At 42.4% G+C, this 20,378-nt stretch overlaps 2 protein-coding genes across 23 annotated transcripts in view; both read right to left on the bottom strand.

The window, feature by feature from the left end:
- RCBTB2 (RCC1 and BTB domain containing protein 2) overlaps window positions 1-20,378 on the bottom strand; it is a 46,227-nt gene that overhangs the window by 10,142 nt on the left and 15,707 nt on the right. For 8 of the 22 annotated variants that reach the window (XM_032294660.1, XM_032294642.1, XM_032294659.1 and 5 more), the window contains 9 exons: window positions 16,709-16,864; window positions 16,326-16,476; window positions 13,822-13,988; window positions 13,118-13,276; window positions 12,873-12,980; window positions 11,459-11,601; window positions 3,220-3,410; window positions 2,447-2,573; window positions 348-487 (listed from right to left, as the gene is read on the bottom strand). In XM_032294660.1, coding sequence (XP_032150551.1) covers window positions 348-487; window positions 2,447-2,573; window positions 3,220-3,410; window positions 11,459-11,601; window positions 12,873-12,980; window positions 13,118-13,276; window positions 13,822-13,988; window positions 16,326-16,476; window positions 16,709-16,834 — 1,312 coding nt within the window. In that variant the 5' untranslated portion in view covers window positions 16,835-16,864. Of the gene's footprint in view, window positions 1-347; window positions 488-2,446; window positions 2,574-3,219; window positions 3,411-11,458; window positions 11,602-12,872; window positions 12,981-13,117; window positions 13,277-13,821; window positions 13,989-16,325; window positions 16,477-16,708; window positions 16,865-17,334; window positions 19,271-20,378 lie in introns of all 22 variants that reach the window. The other 14 variants (XM_032294650.1, XM_032294653.1, XM_032294654.1 and 11 more) reach the window with 8 other exon arrangements.
- On the bottom strand, window positions 3,417-8,104 carry LOC116562420. The gene is made up of 2 exons (XM_032294664.1): window positions 7,012-8,104; window positions 3,417-6,974 (listed from the first exon to the last, which is right to left on the bottom strand). The coding sequence occupies exons 1-2, from the start codon at window positions 7,158-7,160 to the stop codon at window positions 6,383-6,385; spliced, it is 741 nt and encodes a 246-aa protein (XP_032150555.1). The 5' UTR covers window positions 7,161-8,104; the 3' UTR covers window positions 3,417-6,382.

The following is a 20,378-nucleotide window of genomic DNA, read 5'->3' as shown; positions in this document are numbered from 1 at the left end:
CTGGGCACAGACTTCATTGACTTGGTCGCTGGTCTGAAATAAGTGGAGCTCCCAGGCCCCTCCTGGTAGAGACACTGGGATTTGCTGTGTGCCCCTGGTCTCTGTCCCTTCCTCCATGCTGCTGCCCGCAATGCTCCGCAGTGGTGATGACTCGGTACTTCTGTCTCTTACCTGTCCCATCAGCCTTTGTATGAAGTCGTAACAAGGGAAACATGTTTGGATTCAACACACACAAAAAGAAATACTTACGTAATTACCCTCACAGCAACTTTCTTTTAGGTTCTATAGAAACTACCTTCTCAGTTCCTCAACATTTTGCCAAGTTTTCCTAAGTCTTTGGTAATTACCTACTGCCTCCTCAGGAGAAAGGCTGATGCTGTCTGTGTACAGGTATTCCAGGAAGGCCCGGTAAACAGGATATGAAAATTCACTCATTTCTACAATATCATCCTCGTTATCTTCCAACGACGAACGAAAATGCTCACATCTGAAGGAAGAAAACAGCATGTCAGGTCCTTCCCAGCCAGGACAGACGGCCTCTGTGAGGAGCACATCCTTCTCTCAAAGGTGCACACTGGCCCGTCCCTGCTGTGGCTCTTCACTCTCCTTGCTGGCCTCAGTTTTCAAACAATCATTTATTCAGGTATATGCAAACCCGCTGCCATGGTGGACCAGGAAGCAGCCCCAGTGGCCATGCTGCTGGGGACAGAGCTGGGCTCCCCAGCATCTCTCTCACACCACATCCACTAATTAGCATTTAGAGAAATCAGTGGGTTTATTTTTATAAAATCTGAGTGATTCTGTTTCCTCACTCCATTATGAGTTGAATGATGTCATCTAAAAATTCATATGTTGAAGTCCTAAAACGGCCAATACCTCAAAATGTGATCTTATGGGGAGAGAGAGTCTTTAAAGAGGTAATGAAGTTATTAGGAGGTCACTAGTGTGGGCCCTAATCCAATGTGACTGACATCCTTATAAAAAGGGGAACTTTGGACCAGGCACGGTGGCTTATGCCTGTAATATCAGCACTTTGGAAGGCTGGCGGGTAGATCACGAGGTCAGGAGTTTAAGACAAGCCTGGCCAACATGATGAAACCCCGTCTCCACTAAAAACACAAAAATTAGCTGGGTGAGGTGGTGGGTGCCTGTAATCCCAGCTACTCAGGAGGCTGAGGCAAGTGAATAGCTTGAACCTAGGAGGCAGAGGTTGTAATGAGCCAAGATGGCGGCCACTGCACTCCAGCCTGGGCAACACAGCAAGACTATGGCATCTCAAAAAAAAGCGAGGGGTGGTGTAAATTTGGACACAGACATGCACAAAGGGAGAATGCCACATGCTGACTGGAGTTAAGCAGCCACATGGCAAGGAAGGCCAGAGACTGTCAGCAAAGCCCCGGCAGCTAGGAAAGAGCCAGGTACAGATTCTCACTCACAGCCTCACAAGAGACCCATGCCGCTGACACTTTTGATCTGGGACTTCCAGCCTCCAGAACTTTATGTTGCTTAAGCCACCCAGCCTGTAGTACTTTGTTACAGCAAATCACTCCACCTGCCTTCCTTCATGCAGGTTGATGTGATGTAGTGAGAGTGAACAAACGTTGACAGCTTGACCTTACTAAAGGGAAACTTGAGACTAAAATGCTGCGTTGAGTTTGTGACTCACTGCGGTAGGATTTAAATATCTGTTACACAACAACATCATGAATTTCAAAATCATCATGTAAGAGAAAGAAGCCAGGCACAAACGAATGCATCCCGTTTCATCCAATCTATGTATGTTCTAGAAAATGCTAACTAATCTACAGTGACAGAAGGTGCCATGGTCGCCCAGGGCTAGAACATGAGGGGTCTTTGTGGGGTGATGGGAATGTTCTCTATCTGGATGTGGGGCCGTGGTTTCACAGGCGAGTGCATGTGTCAGCACTCATCAAACTACACACCTGAAACGCATACAGCTCATTGCTCAGAAACGTTCACAAATGTGATTTTTAAAATGTCCGTGCTAGCCTCACCACAGCCCCTTTTGGTCTGGAAAGACCTTGATCTTCTCTTTTATAAAGCATCTAAAAGTTCAGTATCCCACAGGTGATTAAAGAAAGTGATTATCATGAGCTGATCTTGATTCCCAGGCAGAGAGGGTAACTGATGGACGTCCAAGTATCTATACAGTGTTCAGAGCACTGGACACACTTGCAGTGTGTGCTGGCTGCTCCCTGCTGCTAAGGTGACCAATCCACTTTTCAAGCCTAAGGAACGCCGATGGTACCGATTCCCCGAACCACACACAACCTGTGTTATTTCTTGTTTCACATATGTTTCCTCCGGCTCCACTCTATGCTTGTAAGGGCAAAAACAGCTTACATTTTTTCATTATTACTAAGGTGCAAAATATAGTTGTTGAATGAATGATTTTTCTCAACTCTCAAAATAAATGATTCCTTACCGAATCTTGAGAAGGACTTTATGTGCATAAATGTACTTTCCATCCACCAGAAACTTCAGGTCTGCAGTGTCGGGGTTGTCAAATTCCCTCTTCAGCGACTCAGCCACTGTGAGGTGGTCATCAGGTTCTAAGAGAATAATGCAAATGCTTCCAGAGTTAGTACAGACATAATGAACCTGCAGGCCTGGATATGGCACTGCTCTACGGATGTTCATGAAAATACCACTTCCTCAAAATAACTGAGCAATTGAGCAATGGGGTTTTTCCCCTAAAGACAGATTTGCATCTCTGTTATCATTAAGGATAAGAATCCCACACACATCTGCTTATAAATCTGGCAAAATAACAAGAAAAAGTCCCAAGCCGCATCACGAATTTTGAATGAAATTTTAGAATGTTTGAGTAAATATGCTAGCTAAAGTAAAAGACACAGTTTCTTGGTAAAATTTAAAAGGAGTAAAATAAGGGCAGGGCACAGTGGCTCACACCTGTGATCCCAACACTTTGCGGGGTGGAGACAGAAAGATGGCTTGAGGCCCATAGTTCAAGACCAGCCTGGGCAGCACAGCAAGACCCCACCTCCACAGAAATTTAGTATTGATGTTGGTTTCTGATGTTTTTAAGAAAATAAATTTTTTTCTCTTTTGCAGAAGCCCATCAGAGAGAAATAAATTATGATAGTGCACCTAACAAAATCCTCACTATCAAAGTAAAAGCCCTGAGTTCTTTTTCAGATTTTCGGGCCATCCCCCAATGGACAGTGACCAGCTCACCCACGGAGAGGAGGCGCCACGTGACGGCGGGAGTGGCAAAGCAGGCAAACACGTCGTCGGTGCAGGAGAAGTGGGTGAGGTGCGGGAGGATCACGGACTGGCCCCGGCACTGGCCCCACATGTACACGTGCCCACCCTGCGTCTTGGCCGCAGACGTATGGGTGGAGTGACAGGCTGCAATCTCGATAATCCTAAATTCACAAACACATACCACATAAGCACAGTGATCAGGGGCAGAAACAAGCTGTACCTTCCTCCCCCCAGGTTTAACAGATGTGGTATATCATAAAATTAAATTTACAAAAAGGGTCAGGAAAAGAAAAAAAAAAAAATACCACATGACTCATACATCTCATCTTCGAATTTTCAGGCACGAAAACTTTATTTACATTTAAGCCACACTTCAATGGTACAGTACTTATAACTCATGAAGATCTGTTTGTAGCACTTCCAGCCAGTAGGCCTATAAAAATATAAGCCATCCTGTTTTGAAATTCAAGTATAACCCAAGACAGTAGTGTTCCCCCCACCAAAAAATGGTGGCTTAATTTTTTTTACCCCACAATATTACTTGCTGAAGAAAATAATAAACATTTCGGCCATCTGGACCGAGGGCCAATAAATAAATATTTCAATGAAGATTTCACTGTAAATGGATTTTTAGCATGATATGGGTCCTAACAACTCCTACTACACAGAGTAAATTCAAGTAGTTCTCCCACACTGGACTGTGTGATCTGGAACTCAGGAGAGCACTTTTCTAGGATCACCATGTGATAGACTCTACTGCTTTAAGTTCATGACTGATGGGGAGGTAGTTCTCAGAACATTGTTTTTTGTCTTTGAGACAGAGGAATCTCACCCTGTCATCCAGGCTGAAGTGCAGTGGCATTATCTTGGCTCATTGCAACCTCTGCCTCCAAGGCTCAAGCAATCCTCCTACCTCAGCCTCCATAGTAGCTGGGACTACAGGTGCAAGACATCACACCTGGTTAATTTTTGTATTTTTTGTAGAGAAGCTTTCACCATGTTGCCCAGGTTGCTCTTGAAGTCCTGAGCTCAAGTGATCCGCCCACCTTGGCCTCCCAAAGTGCTGGGATTACAGGTGTGAGCCACTAGGCCCCGCCTCAGAACACTTCTTAAAGGAAAACATTGTCTTCTTAATTTGGAAGTAATTTATTTTCTATCAGAATAAGCCACCATATACTTAAAGAAAAATGATAAATGCTTTTAACCCAGGGGAAGTCCCCATCTTTGTTTTACTACAGCAGACAATGGTATCAGCATCCTCAGAGACTTAGGCCCAGAACCTCAGGGTCATCTCTGACTTCTCCCTCCTCATTTACTACATCCTTCAGAATATCCAGCTAAAAAACAAAGATGCTTTCTTTGTACCGTCTGCCCTCAGCCACCACTGGGGGATCAGGCACACCCTGCATCTGGCCCTGGTCACAGCCTCGCAGGTCTCCCTTGCCTTAGACTCTCTCCTCTGCCCCAACTCACAGAGTGCTGGCAAGTTAACCATCCTCCTAGAACACCGTTCTCATCAGACCTCTCACTCGGGCAGTGGTTTCCCTCAGACAAAATTCTGACACAGACATAACTGCATCCATGATTTGGCATCACCTCTGGACAGCCAGCTCTCAAGTCACTTTTGTCTACACACCCTATGTTCCAGCAAACAGGCTTTCTCATTGCCCTTCAATGTCTTCATACATGGTTGTTCGGGAATGTTCTTTCTCTCTGCCTTAAAAACCCTACCCATCTTGTAAGGTGCAGTTCAAACTGCCCCGAGGTTGAGGTCTCCCCCTCACCTGAGCTTCTGCAGTCCTTCCGTCCACACCACTCCAGCCTGGCCCTGTTACTGTTCCATGCATCTGTTTCATCTGTTCAGCGAGATGGCCAGGTCCTGGCAGGCCGAATCACTGACTTAATTCTCTCTAAGCACGTAACATGGTGTCTGTCTTACTGAACATAATTTGTGGGTGACTTTACTAACTGAGGAAGACTCAACAGCACAGAACAAAGGAGAGGTGTGTAAGACCCCACTGGCATGGGCTAGCACCTGAAGGGTGAGGATGATCCTTCACTGCCTCCTTTAGGCAGCTGCTCCCAATTCAGGAGGGAGGCATCATCACAGAACCTGGAGCTTGTGCCGGCTCGCCTCAGAGAGTGAGACACGCATGCTGTTGTCATGTGCAGCAATTTCACTGACTTATTAGAGGATCGGTCTTAGCTCTTGAAAACCACCCACAAATACTAGAGGAAAACAGGCTATAATGGCCCACAGTAGACAGCTCAGGATTTGGAGTCAAGCAAACCTAGGTTGGTTGGTTTATTTATCTATCTTATAATTTCAGCTCAAAGGAAAACAAAACCTAGGTTTGAATGCCCGCTCTACCACTATGCTGCGTTACTAGGGGAATGTCACTTAGTCCCTAGGAGCCTTGGTTCCATCAAGTTGCAGGGCTGGTGTGAAAATCGAATGATCAAACGTTTAATGCCAACCAGCTACCATGTCTGTGTGCAAATGGTTGCATGACAATAGAGGCTTCTCTATGTGAGGATGACTACTCAGCATTTTAAGTGGCAAATTGGCTTTTTCAGTGATCAAGTCAGGTTAGTAAGACCTTCCCTAGAAGAGTCGTTTCCTGCTATTTGCAGGGTTAGGCCAGTCCATTGGCCTAATCCAGTGCTATGCAAAAGAACCATGCCAGATGGGGAAAATGGCTAGTAATATTTGGCTTCTCAATCAGCACATTCTTTCCAACAAATAAAGAAAATGGGAGAAAGAAACAGAATAAATTTACCCAAAGAGAAGTACATGTCCTGTTACCACTGATTTTACTGGTAAGCCTCCTAAGTTACAAGCAGACGTGAGGGTAGGGACACGGTTTGTCTCCATGGCCTGGTGCTGTGGGCAGGACACGGGGCTCAGAGTCACAGGGTAGTTCTAGGGCCATGTTACTTAAACTCTTATAAACAGCTTTACCATCTTTAAAAAAAAATAGGTGAGGGGGAACAGGATACAGGCGGCAATTCTCTGTGGTTTCGCATACATGAAACAAGTTCCCGGCAGAGCTGAGAAGTGAAAAAGGCTTCTTGCCGTGACTAAAAGTGTTTAACCAGCTCCTTAAGGAACTGTGAGCCCGCCCTGAGGAACTCATGATTCAGCTGGAGAGAGAAGTCCAGATCTGTGACTTTGCAAATAATTCCCAAATAATATCAGTATGCCCTGACTACAAGTACTATGTTGAGTAAGGAAAAACACCTGGGGGCTTCTCAGAGGAATATTTCCAAGTAAAAGGGAGTAACTGGGCCATGAATGCTTTGGATTGGCCAGAGCCCTGGAATAAGAGCCTATGAGGCAGAAAGAAACGCAGGAGCAAACGTGCAGAGCTGGAAACAGCAGGATGGCAGAGAGTGGCATCATACGAGGCCTGACAAGGACGGAGGCCAACGCTGGGATCAGAGGGCAACGAGGCTTGCCAGGAACAGTGGGATCAGCTTTAATCCAGAGCCAAAGAGCTCTGATAGGATCTGATGTGATAGGCAAATGGGAAACAGCTTTGTTAACAGGGCCATGAGGTGAGGAAATGGTATTCTCAGAAAGAATGGCCTGGCCACAGTGTGCAAGACAGGCTGCAAGGGAGAGAAAAAACAATCTGGAAGGCTGGCCAGGGAGGCCAATGCAGGCTAGGATGACAAGGAGTGATGAGGGTGGCCCGGGTGTCAATGCAGGGGAGGGAGAGGAGCGGAAGGTCTAAGAAAGTCTAAGAAAAGTCTGGGAAGTCTAAGAAAACCCCCAGCCGGCAGTGCTGAGGGAGGCTGAGGCCGCGCTGGTCAGGTGGCGAGTGTGGGGGCCGATGTACGGTCAGCTGAGCCACTAATAAAAGGAAAAAAGGCCTTCGGTGTTTTAACCACCTCCATTGTAAAGCCATCTGGTATTCTCAGGGAGCAGGGGAGGTGAGGGCAGCCCAACGAACAACGTTGAGATAAGCATTCATGAACTGCTCTTCCTTTCTTCAGTTACCAGCACTTCTGCAGTGACCTGCTAGGCAAAGACGTCTACATTTTTTGAATCGTTTCTGTGTACTTTGGGGTAATGTTCTGTGAAAAATGTCAGTGACTGAAGCATCACGACATCCTTCACTGATCTCCCCAACGTCAGAAAAGCCAAATCATGCAGTTCCTATGTTCCCTTCTGAGATAGTTATTTGTTATTATTAGCATCCATGAAACGGGGTAGCCTCTGCCCCTAGAGCAGCTGGTGACCTGAAGTGGGAGACTTCTTTCTAGAGAAGGGCTGGGACAGAGCCAAAGGGTGGGTCAGGGAAGGCCGTGTGATGCTGGCCATCGCCGGGCATGGCCTTGTGACATTTACCTGGCACACCCAGCTCCACATGGGAAGTCAGGGGTGGGGCGCAGGCTTGGCTGGCTGCAGTAGCTGCTACAGGAATGAGCGTGGAGAAAGTTTAGAAGAAACCTTCAGGTCTAGGCTTGCAACCCAAGCAACCACTAAGGAACCCTGCCATTACCTAAGGTCATCAGTTTTTAAACTGATACCAAGCAGCAAACGTTGACCTTCCAATTTTCCAGTCAGACATGCAACAGACAATGACTATCAACTGAGCTAACCGCTCACTGCTGGGGTGTCGGGCATGTTTCATACTTTATTTTGTAACCAATCTTAATGGGAAAGAAAATCACTACATGTTGGTAATAAACAGGTTTTGTGTCACCTCAAGGGAATAATCCACAACAACCACTGAGCTAACTGGTTACGAAGACTAGAAATGAGAAAGCAGAGAGGCTGGGTGCGGTGGCTCACGCTTGTAATCCCAGCATTTTGGGATACCAAGGTGGGTGCTTCACAAGATCAGGAGTTCAAGACCAGCCTAGCCAACATGGAGAAACCCCATCTCTACTAAAAAAAAGAAAAATTAGCAGGGCGTGGTGGCACATGCCCGTAATCCCAGCTACTCGGGAGGTTGAGGCAGGAGAATCACTTGAACCCAGGAGGCGGAGGTTGCGGTGAGCCAAGATTGCGCCATTGCACTCCAGCCAGGGTGACAAGAATGAAACTCTACCTCAAAAAAAAAAAAAAGAAGAAGAAAAGAAAAGAAAAGAAAATGAGAGTGAGAAAAAATAGAAACCAGAAAACCTCGAGGAGGGGAGAAAGGTCATCTGTGAGGGAGAAGAATATTTGAAGAGAAACAACAAGGATGACAGATCCGCAGCGGGGATTCCCAATCTTGGTTTTGTCAGAGCCCAAGTATTGTACTGACTACCTCAAAAGTGGAAGAATTGTCAGAAATTAAAGGCAAAGTTAGTTTTATATCAGTTTAATTTAAAATACGCTGCTAGGGAACACTAAGAACAAAGATGCAAATATTGGGCAATTTGCCCCAAGGAACTGAAACTTCAGAAAAATTGGGGATGACTGAGTTAGGGAGAAGACAACCATTTTAACCATTAAATTTACTTTTATGCAAACATAAATTGCTGACAAATATCAGTATTCTTCATCATAAATAAAATCTTTTTCTGGGGAAGATTTAAAAGGTTTCCCCTTGGATGGATGGTTGTTCCAGCAAAGAAAACAACGTAGACAGATTTTTCCTTCCCACTTCTGTGAACAGGTAACTGAGAACTGAAACCCATCCCACCCGCATTCAATACAGTTCCTAATTAGTCAGGCTTTCCTGTAATGGGCCTCAGAAGAGTCAGAAGTAAGGCTCCAGGGTTCCCGAGGGATAAGTTATGACATATACTTGAGTTTCCTGTCAGTGGAAAGGGTGGAGAAGTGCAGAACAAGTCCTAGCACGGACCTGTCAGCCCCTCCCTCACAATATGCCCGTGATGGAGTGCCCGGTTGAAAATGTGTAAGTTCAGAAATTACCACTTGAAATTCAAGCATGGAAAACCGAGAAAATCAGGAACATCTCGTTTAAAACATTCATCCTTTTTTTTTTTTTTTTTTTTTGAGACAGAGCCTTACTCTATTGCCCAGGCTGGAGTGCAGTGTCACAATCTCACTGCAACCTCTGCTTCCCAGGGTCAAGAGATTATCCTGTCTCAGCCTCCCAAGTAGCTGGGATTACAGGTATGTGCCACCATACCCAACTAATTTTTTTATTTTTAGTAGAGATGAGGTTTCACCATGTTGGCCAGGTAGGTCTCAAACTTCTGACCTCAAGTGATCTGCCTGCCTCAGCCTCCCAAAGTGCTGGGATTAAAGGTGTGAGCATGCAGCCCATCCATAATTTTTATAGCCAAATTATAATTCAAAAATAACTGTAGTTTAAGACAAAAGCAATAGATAACTCTCAATGCCCAGTTAAGCAACTTGGCACTCACACAGCTTCCATTCCCATTATCTGCTTCTCTGCTGCTTTTTCTTTCTCCCACCTGATGCCCCACAATCCATCTGCCAATAAGAACCTGAGTCAGAAGCCCTAGGTGATCATTCTGGATCAGGGACCAGCAGTGCAAGGCAGCAAGTCACTGATGGGGAATAATGGCAGATTCCGTGAGACCAGGGACAGATATCCTAAAGTTCTGAGTAAGTGTGGGAGCACCATGAAACTAATGCACCAGGCCAGGCACAGTGGCTCACACCTGTAATCCCAACACTTTGGGAGGCTGAGGCAAGAGGATCGCTTGAGCCCAGGGGTTACCAGCCTGGGCAACATGGCAAAACCTTGGCCCTACAAAAAACACAAAAAATTAGCTAGGCATGGTGGCACGCTCCTGTAGTCCCAGCTATTCGGGAGGCTGAGGTGGGAGGATTGCCTGAGCTTGGGAAGTCAATACTATAGTGAGCCGTGATGGAACCACCTCAGCCTGGACGACAGGGAGACTGTGTCTCAAAAAACAAAAATACAAAAAATAACGAGCCCATACAAATCAATCGTTTTTATGTCCATGCTATCTTTACTTGATCCTTTAACTCTGTTTTTCAGTTTAAATATTAAATATCCCTACCAACTGAGGCATTTTGTGGTTATTCAAAGCCTCAGGACTGTCCCTTCTCTTCTGAGAAGCTCTAAGCCACCTTACAAGATGTGCGGAGGAACAGCTACAGGCATCTGCCTGCACCACGTCCTGCCTCCATTATTGCCTCTCCTCCCAATTCTGAAGGGGCCAGGGGTCTTATTTTAAGGTTTTCGGAGAAAAATGTTGTATTTAACCTATAAAATTAGCCTATGTTAAATCAGTTAAATAAAACTTTTAAAACATAGGTTAAAGAAAGTTAGCCATGTACCCCAAAACCTAAAATGCAATAAAATAAATTAAAAAAAAAAAAGAAAGTTAGCCAAGTTCCCAATACTCAAATGAAAACTGAGGCAGTTGAAAAATGACAATTTGGTTCTTCATCTTCATTATTAAGTAGTCCAACAAAAAATTAGAAAAGAACTGCATATAAGTACAAGTGAATCTGTTTCTCTATATATTTCTTTTAAAATCAAATATAATAAAGATATATGCAGTAAAAAGAGCAGCATTCATTTCTACAATGACTGCAACCCTGGTTTAAAAGATAATGAAACGTTTTTGCTCTATACTACTGAGTGAAAAGGCAGCGATCTGGACCATGCTTGAGAAATTCCAAAGGCTTTCAAAAATATCAGAATAACTTGTAAACTAATTCTGCATGTGCTAATTACATAACACAACCTTGCAAACAAGTGCACAAAAGTGAGTCTTAATTTCCCAACCATTTTACTCTTCCTCATAGTGGCAGCTTGGGAGTTAAAGCAATGAAATAATCCTATCCTTTTCAACCAGCAAGTATTTTATGTAGCTAAGTGACCAGCTTTATACCCCACGCAAGGTACCTTTCCTAAGCCAGGGAAGAGTGACCTTGAATGTTATTGACATCTCCTTAACAGTGTAAAACAAGAAGAGGAGGAGGGCAAAAGGGTGACCTGTAGGGGAGAAGAGTAACAACAGGATAGCTGTAGCAAGTTTAGTCATTGCAGTCTGCTTAGCATAGCTGTTGGAGGTAGGGATGAAATATGGCTAAGTGAAAATAGCACATTTAACATACAATCAACCTCCCCAATAATTCCAAAGCCAATGGAATTGGCTTTTAAATAATTGTTTAATAACTCTTGTTAAATAATATTTTAACACTAGCAGTGCATTCCCCACCATTCTCTATACATCTAAGTCATGTTTAATCACGATCACCAAAGACCAGTCAGTGCAGGGACTGTGAAAAAGCCCATGTTACCTGTCCTTTTCCACAGTGACAGGAGTAGGATAGGACTGGTTGCTTTTATTGCCAGTGCCCAACTGCCCATAAGAATTGGCACCCCAAGCATACACTTGGCCTTCATCTGTTAATACTAATGTGTGTGCATAGCCACAGGCGACCTGGAAGGAAAAAAAAAAATCCTCTCAGGCCTGCAAATAGAAGTAAATATTTAGAAGAAAATATTTCACTGCTTCCACAAAGTAGGTTAAGAATCAAATATGAAAAAAAGGAAGAGGCAGCCTACCCATAGAGGCAAGCATTAAGTTAACCAATATCCTTCCAGAACACGTGGGCCAGAACTGCAGTAACATTGCCATGAGTCCCCTGGCGTGCTCTGCTCCAGTTCACTGTAGCTTCAATGCTCACAGATATCAAGGGGTATGAGGGGAATGTAAGAAACAGACATTTGTTTTTTGTTGTTGTTGTTTTGGTTTGGCGTTTTTTTGTTTTGTTTTATTTTTTGAGACAGAGTCTCACTCTGTTACCAGGCCGGAACTGCAGTGGCACAATCCTGGCTCACTGCAACCTCCGCCTCCCGGGTTCAAGCAAGTCTCCTGTCTCAGCTTCCCAAGTGGCTGGGACTACAGGCACACGCCACCACACCTGGCTAATTTTTGTATTTTTAGTAGAGACAGGATTTCACCATGTTGGCCAGAATGGTCTTGATCTCTTGACCTTGTGATCTGCCCACTTGTATTTTTTAATAATTATTTTCTTTTTGATTATAAAAGTAAAACATGTTCAAAATGAAAATTATGTAAGTACTCTGAAGATTTGAGGCTTTTTCTTCTGTTTCTGTATAGACAGATATGCACCTATAGCATCATTTTTACTGACCATGTTGTATAAGCAGTTCTGTATTTTATTTACCATTACACATAGCACTTTCCCATATCATTAAAAATTCCTTGTATAAATCATCTCCAGCCTACACAGCTGGCATAATTTATCTAATCATAACTCATTATTTGATTAGTAAATTACGTTATACCTATTGTTTTTTATTAAAGTTATCATTTTATATACATCTTCTTAACTAATTCTGTAAGAGACTTACAGGAACTGTTGGTTCCTCAGGGAAATTCCCTAGGAGCAGACATACAGGTCAAAGGGTATGAAGGCTTTTAAGGCTCTTGTACACCCTGCCAAAGCTTCCTCAGGAAATGTTGTAACGATTTATATTCCAAAAGGTGTGTGACAGTGCCCTGGAACAGAAATTGTCTGAACAGCTGCAATTTAACTCAAGGAAAAAGAGATTTAACCTTTCCTTTAACGAAGACATCCAAGCAGCTAAACTTCTCATCCTGCCAAGAAATCTGTTTTTAATACAATGGTATCTTTGCCAGCAAAGGCTTAAAAATACACGCACACAAACTGACAGTGGACGTACCCGCTGGACACGGATGCCTTGCAAAGCTGCCACTCTGCAAGGGGTTGGCTGGTTGCCACTGTTGCCAAGTCCGAGCTGCCCGTTTCCATTGTAACCCCAGACGTAGACCTGAGAGAAAATGAGAGCCTCAATCCTCTCAAGAAACAAGTGGCCACAAGTTGTCTGTTATGTGGGACACACTACACTGGCATGAAACTGATGTGGCAAACAGGATTTTTAAACAAGATGTAAAATAACGACCTTACCTCCCCGCTGTCCACTACTGCCATGCAGCACATCTGCCCACATGCTATGGTCACAACTACTTTATTCTGTAAGCAGCCAGTGACTCTTCGAGGGATTGGCTGATTAACTGTTGATCCAGATCCTACCTGCCCAGAGTTATTATAACCCCAGGCAAATACCTGTTTGACAGGAAAGATCAATAAATGAAACATATTAATTTATAGTGTCTTAATTGGACACTGACATGTACTTGTGGCACCAAGTCTTTCCTTTCAAAGTGCTTCATATCCATAAATCCTTACAACACAGGCAGAGAAGTGTTTATAAAACTCATTCATATGCAATGTACATAATTTTATAAAATTAGGTTATTGGTGTTATCAACACAAACAGTAATAATTACTATTAAATAACACGTAACACAAAAATATCTACTTTCCCCCTGCCATCTTTTCCAGCATTTGGGGACTTTTCTTATTGCACATAACCTCTTTACTATAGCAACAGAGAAGGAACAATACTTCCTTTTAAATTTTGCAATATGGAAGTCCTTACTAGATACAGGTAAATGTCACAACATCAACTGTGAATTGCTATCAAAAATAACACTGAATTTGAGGGAGGTAGTTATTTTAATCAAATGAATGTATTTCCAGGGCTACTACAGAAGTCTATATAATCTTATTGAAAAAAAACCAATGAGCTTTATGCTGACTATTCTCACCTCTCCGTCAGATGTTAGCACCAAAGAATGGTAAGACCCACAGGCCACTTCAGTGACTTGTTTGTTTGACAAGTTAGTAGAGATATGACAGGGCACTAAACCATGATTAGTTGTCCCATTGCCCAGCTGGCTATAAGCATTGTGGCCCCAGGTAAAGACTTCTCCTTCTGAAAATAAAAAGAAAGACAACCAGCTTTTACAACATCTACTTCATTATATTAAAATATATACAGCACAGCTTCCACAAATGAAATCTAAAAATTCAGGTACAAAAAGCTAATCAACTTCCCCATTCCACCAAAGTCATTCTACAAAAGAATCTATTTGGAAAGTATAAACAGCATTCTACCTTAAAGCAACAAGGTGAAATTTAAATGCATGCAGTTATAATAACTAGAAAATGAGTTTTTAATAAACAGCAGAGACAATGCTGCTAAGAGTAATAGCAAAAGCATTATACTGAAAGTAAAAGATTGTAAGGCCACTTAATTCCCCTGGGCCTTAATTTCCTTATCTTTCAAATAATCACTAAATTATTATTTTAAATCTTTGTTATTATTGTATAGCATAATACACAGAAAAGTTCATAAAACATACATATACAGTTTTATAAATTATAAAGCACATGCCCATGTACTACTGCTTTTGTCAAGAAATATAACCTTGTAATCACCCCCAAAAGACCCTCATATATGCATCTTGCAAACAAATTTTTAGTTTTTCCTGTTTTTGAAATTTAAATAAATGGAATCATACAGTATGTACTCCTTTCATCTGTGTTTTCCAGCATGTTGCATCTTTGTATTATATTCTGAATAATGTCTTCTGATCTATCTTCCAGTTTACTAATTTTACTAATTTGCTGTGTTCAAACTACTACAAAATTTGTCCACTGAATTTTCATTTTAATAATCATATTGTTCATTTGGATCTTTTTCAAATCTTCTATAATCCCTGCAGATTATCTTCAAGCACTTTTTAATTTCTTCAAACAATAAATACAGCTGTCTTATAATGGGTGTCTGATAATTCTAATGCCTGATATTTAGTAATCAGTTCTTGCTGTCTGTTGTTTCTGCTGGTTCCATTCACGGTACCTTATTTCCTTGCATAGCAAGCCCCCTTATCTACAGGAGATACATTCCAAGACCCTCAGTGGATGCTGAAACTATGGACAGTACCAAACTCGAATACACTGTGTTTTTCCCTATAAATATATACATATCATAAAGTTTAATTTGTAAGTTAGGCATAGTAAGAGATTAATAACAATAACTAATAATAAAATAGAAAAGTTATAAAATGTACTGTTCACAATGTCACAGATAGAAGATTTGTTCTTACCATAAATCTTAACAACCTCAGCATGAAAACTCTCCATTTTTCATTTAAAGTGAGAACGTATAATTTCTCTTTGGCATATCCCAATTGCAAGCATCACTACTCGTGCACTTTGGGGCTATTACTAAGTAAAATAAGGGTGACTTGAGCACAAGCACTATGATACCAAGATAGTCAATCTAATAACTGAGACAGCTACTAAGTAACTAATGGGTGGGAGTGTCCACAGTGGAGACGCTGGACAAAGGGATGATTCATGTCCCAGGTGGGATGGAGTAAGACGGTGAAATACCACCCTACTAGGAATGGCCCACAATTTAAAACTTATGAATTGTTTCTTTTGAAATTTTACATTTATAGTTTCAGACCACAGTCAACTGCAGGTAACTGAAACCTGGGAAAGTAGAACCACGGATAAAGGGAGACTACTGCATATCTGGTTACCTCTGACTATGTGCTGCCTATTGCCATTGAACAGTTATTTTGGGTAATTCTCTCCGGCCTAAGATAAAGGTGCCTTCCCCTACGAAGGATTTGCGTTAACTTCTATCATGCCCTTAAGGCTACTGCCATCCAGTACCTTGAATATATTCAAGGCTTGAGATTTCTTGGACTGTCCAGTCTTAATGTGAATTAAACTACAAATCCATGGCTACCACCTTTCGGGGAGAAGTTTTATTTATTTTCTTTCTTTTTTCCTCCCTGCTTTGCTCAGAGCAAGGAATTTTTCTAGTCAGTCCCTTAGGAAGTGGCTGATCCCTAACTAATGCCAACTACAGCCATCAGTCACTCTTTAGTGTGAGAATCACAGAATGCTAAGAGTTGGTGGGGGTATGTTGGAGACAAGGTTTGGTCTTTCAATTCATAGATCAGGAACCCAAAGTTCAGACAGACTTGCCAAAGTCCACAGTGAGTTCGGCAGTGTTTACTGGGCTCACAGCATTGTCATTCATACATCTAAAATGTCAGTGATTACTAGATTCCATCTGCCGCATTGTTTTACGTTGGCATTCAGATACATTCACGTTTCATGGTATCCAAAACATAGTCAATTTCACAGGAAGGGCCAGCAACTCTCACCCAATTTTAAAAACGTTCTCAAGGGCAGCTGACTCGTTTCTCAACAAATAAAGCTGAAATTCTACATGGGGTTCCTAGGTTACCTGTTGTTGCAAGGACAATATGTGGACCACTCCCATAGCTGAGGCAGGCTATTTTTTTGCCACTTAAAGAATCCAGTCTCCGAGGTTCAATGGTGCTCTGGACGTCACCTAACCCCAAACAGCCACAGCAGTTTGTGCCAAGCACAAAAATCTATGGGAAAAAACCACTATTAGTTCAAGCGGTTCTATTTCTAACAAACCTATAAATTACATCCAAACAGGAATCACCTTCCTTAAGCAAACTGCTTCTTTATATAATAAATAAAAATCTAATTTCCATGCTTTTTTTTTTAACCTCTTATTCCTTAGTTCCCCCAAGATCTTCACTTTGGCAAATCCGTTTCTAAAAATGTGAGTAGCTGAATTATTTTCTTCAAAATTACCTCATCATTTACTGTAGTGTATAAAACTTCATTGCCAGCACTGCCAAAGACACAAGCCTGACGAATTAACTGCAGTTCTTCCTCAGAACAAAGGGAAAAAATTGGCCACTTCCCCACATCTAACATCTTCAAAGACGACAGAGTAGCCTGTACTGGCTGAAAAGGAAGAAATACATATATTTGAGATAACAAATTAAAAAATGAATTTTCTCTGCCCCTTCAGTTCTGTAGAAGAGGGCGGACACTGGTTTTGGGGGGAACATGCTGCATCTATTTTCCAGAGGCCTCTTGCAGCTGCAGGGATTGCCTCTGCCAGCTGGTTCTGGGCAGCTCACAGCCACCGAGCACCAGAGGCCCAGATGGAACCAGGTCTCCCCTACTCATTGTCATCAAGGACACAGGAATGATCCAAAGCTCGGCTTCTGGGAACTGAATGTTCAGCAAATACCTTAAATATTGGCTATGTCTTAAATGTAGCTGTTGAAACTAGGCTGGTTGTAAAAGCAAGCAAGAGAGATCTGCCATGTCATCTGCTGCCTAAGTCAAGAACAATGCTTGGAAAAGAACAATGCTGAAAGTGACACCAGGGAAATGGTCCAAAGTTTTAGTTCATGGGCAAACTTTACCTGACCTTCAGTTTGAGGAACTGGTGGGTTTCCTCATCCCTCATGCAAGTTTAGGAGTTGGCAGGAAGAAACACCCAGAAAACACGTGTACTTGTTTGTTAAGGCAGCTGTAACAAAGTAGTGACAAGAGAAATGGCTTAAACAATAGAAATTTACTGTCTTATGGCTCTGGAAACTAGATGTCCAAACTCAAAGTATCAGCTAGCTAGCGCCTTCTGAGGGCTATGAGGAAGAGATCTCTTCCAGGCTTCGCTTCTCAGCTTGCAGATCGCTGTCTTCTCCCTCTGTCTGTTCACATAATCTCCCCCAACACCCTGCATACCTCTGCATCTAAATTTCCCCTTTTTATAAGGACATCAGTTATATTGGATGAAGGTCCACCCTAATGACCTCATCTTAACTAACTACATCTGCATTGACTCAATTTCCAAATAAGTTGCACTCTGAGGTACTGGCTGTTAAGACTTCAACATATAAATGTTGCAGGGTCACAATTAACCCCCTAACAGCATACATTAAGATCATGAGTACCTGCACCTCCGTAACAGCACATTATAAAATTCCTTGAAAAGAGTTTTTACTTATTTGCTACTTTGGAGGCATTTTTTATTGATATACTTTTCATCTTGCAAACATTTGGAAGGTTACAATAAGATACATAAACAGCCAATAATGTCTATCAAATGGCATGTCTGCTTTTTCCCACAATATCAACAAACGTACACATGATTTAAAGCAGCAATGATTTTCTAAGGCCTCTCTTTCCCAACAGCTATTAAATCAGCCTTACTGGGAATGTGTTCTGGCATACAGCTGAGTGGACCATCCACTTACCTTCTACAGATTTGAACACCTACTTGTCCTTTCCACCTTAGGAGAGCACAAGTCAGCAACTCTGCTCTTCTCAAGTCCACACTATTAACTTAGAAGCCTCCGCTGTCCTTATTACCATGAATTTCTCTGGGGCCACCTTTATAGACTCCTGAGTACACTTCAGGAGGACAAAGACCGAGTCAGTCTCTTTCACCACCATGTCATCCATCCCTTGAATGGTGCTAACAATGCAATACATACCTTTGTGTTGGTAAAATGAACAAGTAAATGTTTGAATGGCTATGACTCACTTCTTGTTTCACAGCCCTCCTTTCCATCCCATCCTCTGTAACTCCTTCACATGGAAGCCATTCCAAAAGCTGGGCCCCGAATCCCTGCTCGCGGCTCCAGAGCTCTCCATTTCTACTTCACCTGAGCCATATCATCAAACACAACTCTGTTACTAAGTCCTCAAACTTTTAAGTTTCCTTCTCATCACAGCCAACAGTCTTAAACTTGTATCCAAAGTAAAGACTGCAGTAAGTAAAGGGGAGCTAGGATGCATGGAGCAGCTGTCCGAATAGCCACTGGACCTAGAGCAGAAACAAGCAGAGCCACCAGTTTTTTTCTTGTAAATAAAGCTTTGCTTTCAGGTTTTTATCTTTTCTGAATAATCTTCATGGCACTATTGAATGCTGTGACTAAAAAGAGCTCTAAAGATCATTTTATAGATGAGAAACCCGAAGAAAGCCCAGAGAGGCGCTGCAGTGGGTTGAATGGCTTCCCCCGCAAGTCCAGATCCACCTAGAACCTCAGAAGGTGACTTTGGTTGGAAATGGGGTCTTTGCAGATGTAACGGGTTAAGATGGAGTCACAGTGGATTAGAGTGGGCCCTAAGTCCAATGACTAATGTCTTTATAAGGAGACAAGGGGGCACACAGTGACACACAGGGAAGAAGGCCAGGTGACAACAGAGACAGGGACTGCAGTGATGCATCTGGAAGTCAAGGAGCAGCAAGGATTGCTGAGAGCCACCACCAGAAGCTGAGAAGATTCTTCCTGAAAGACATCGAGGGGGCACTGCCCTGATGAGGCATTGATTTCAGACTTCTAGCCTCCAGAACTATGAGAAAAGAAATTTCGGTTGCTTGAATTGCAGTCATTTGTTACAGCAGCCCAAAGAAACTAATAGAGAGGCCAAGAAGCTTGTCCCTGCTAATAGCATCACCCTGTGAGTTAGTGGCAGAGCCCGAACCAGGGCCAAGTTGTCCCGATGCCAAATCCAGTCATGTTCCCTCCCATGCCACTTGGATCATGAGACCTTGCCCTAAGAAGGACGCCTTCTGTTATCTTTTGGGCAGCACCAACAGTTGGTTCTCCCATTCACTTTTGAAAAAGTGCTTACTATTTCTGCGTTTACTTTAGTTATCAGAGTACTTTGCAAAAAAATTTTAGAGGTAGGAAAATTCACAGGCATTTCCTACAGGACAACCTTAATTTGGAATTTGGAATTTAAAAAAAATCTCACCTATATAAGAGGTTACAGTTATATGCAAGTGTCAAACTATGTCCCTATTTTTATTATATATCTATTTTAGGAACAGACAGTGTTCTATGGTGATGCTACATTAATCTAGGAATCCAAGGGTCTTTATTTAAAATTTTTATTTCTTCTCTGTGATACTTGGTTTACTGAAAAAAGAGCTTGCCCGAGGCCATGATAGAGCTAAGAAAGGACTTTTGTTATGTTTGTTTTTAGTCAAGGTTTAAATTGCCCTGCCACCCAATATCATGCAGAAATCTTATTTTCTATGAGGTCTTCATTTTTAATTTTTTTCCTATTTTAAGTCTGTAAATTTCCAAAAGAACAAGGTTTAGGAAGTGGAAGTGGAACAAGTATTTAATGTAGATGTATTAATAATCTAGTTAATAATTGTTATATATTATTTATGATCTTCACAACAATTGTAGGACATAGATATTATTATCCTCGTGTTACCTGTAGGGAAACTGGGGCACAGGGAAACTAAGTCATCTTCCAAGATCACTAGCTTCTCAGTGGGTGAGCCAGATTAAAGCCCAGAGTTCTTTCTACGTATCATCTGATCGCTGAGTAAAAGGTTTACGTAAACTGTGATACTGCTGGTAGACCTAGTGTTTGCTTGCATTTGCAGCACTTTGGCTGCTCTCAGAGTCCTTAAGGAACAGGGCAATAACACCTACTGTGGGTG

Source organism: Sapajus apella, unplaced genomic scaffold (assembly GCF_009761245.1).
Source record: "Sapajus apella isolate SASKATOON/1434 unplaced genomic scaffold, GSC_monkey_1.0 scaffold32, whole genome shotgun sequence".
In the NCBI taxonomy this organism is placed as follows: Eukaryota; Metazoa; Chordata; class Mammalia; order Primates; family Cebidae; genus Sapajus; species Sapajus apella.
This window is presented reverse-complemented; position numbering and strand designations above follow the sequence as displayed.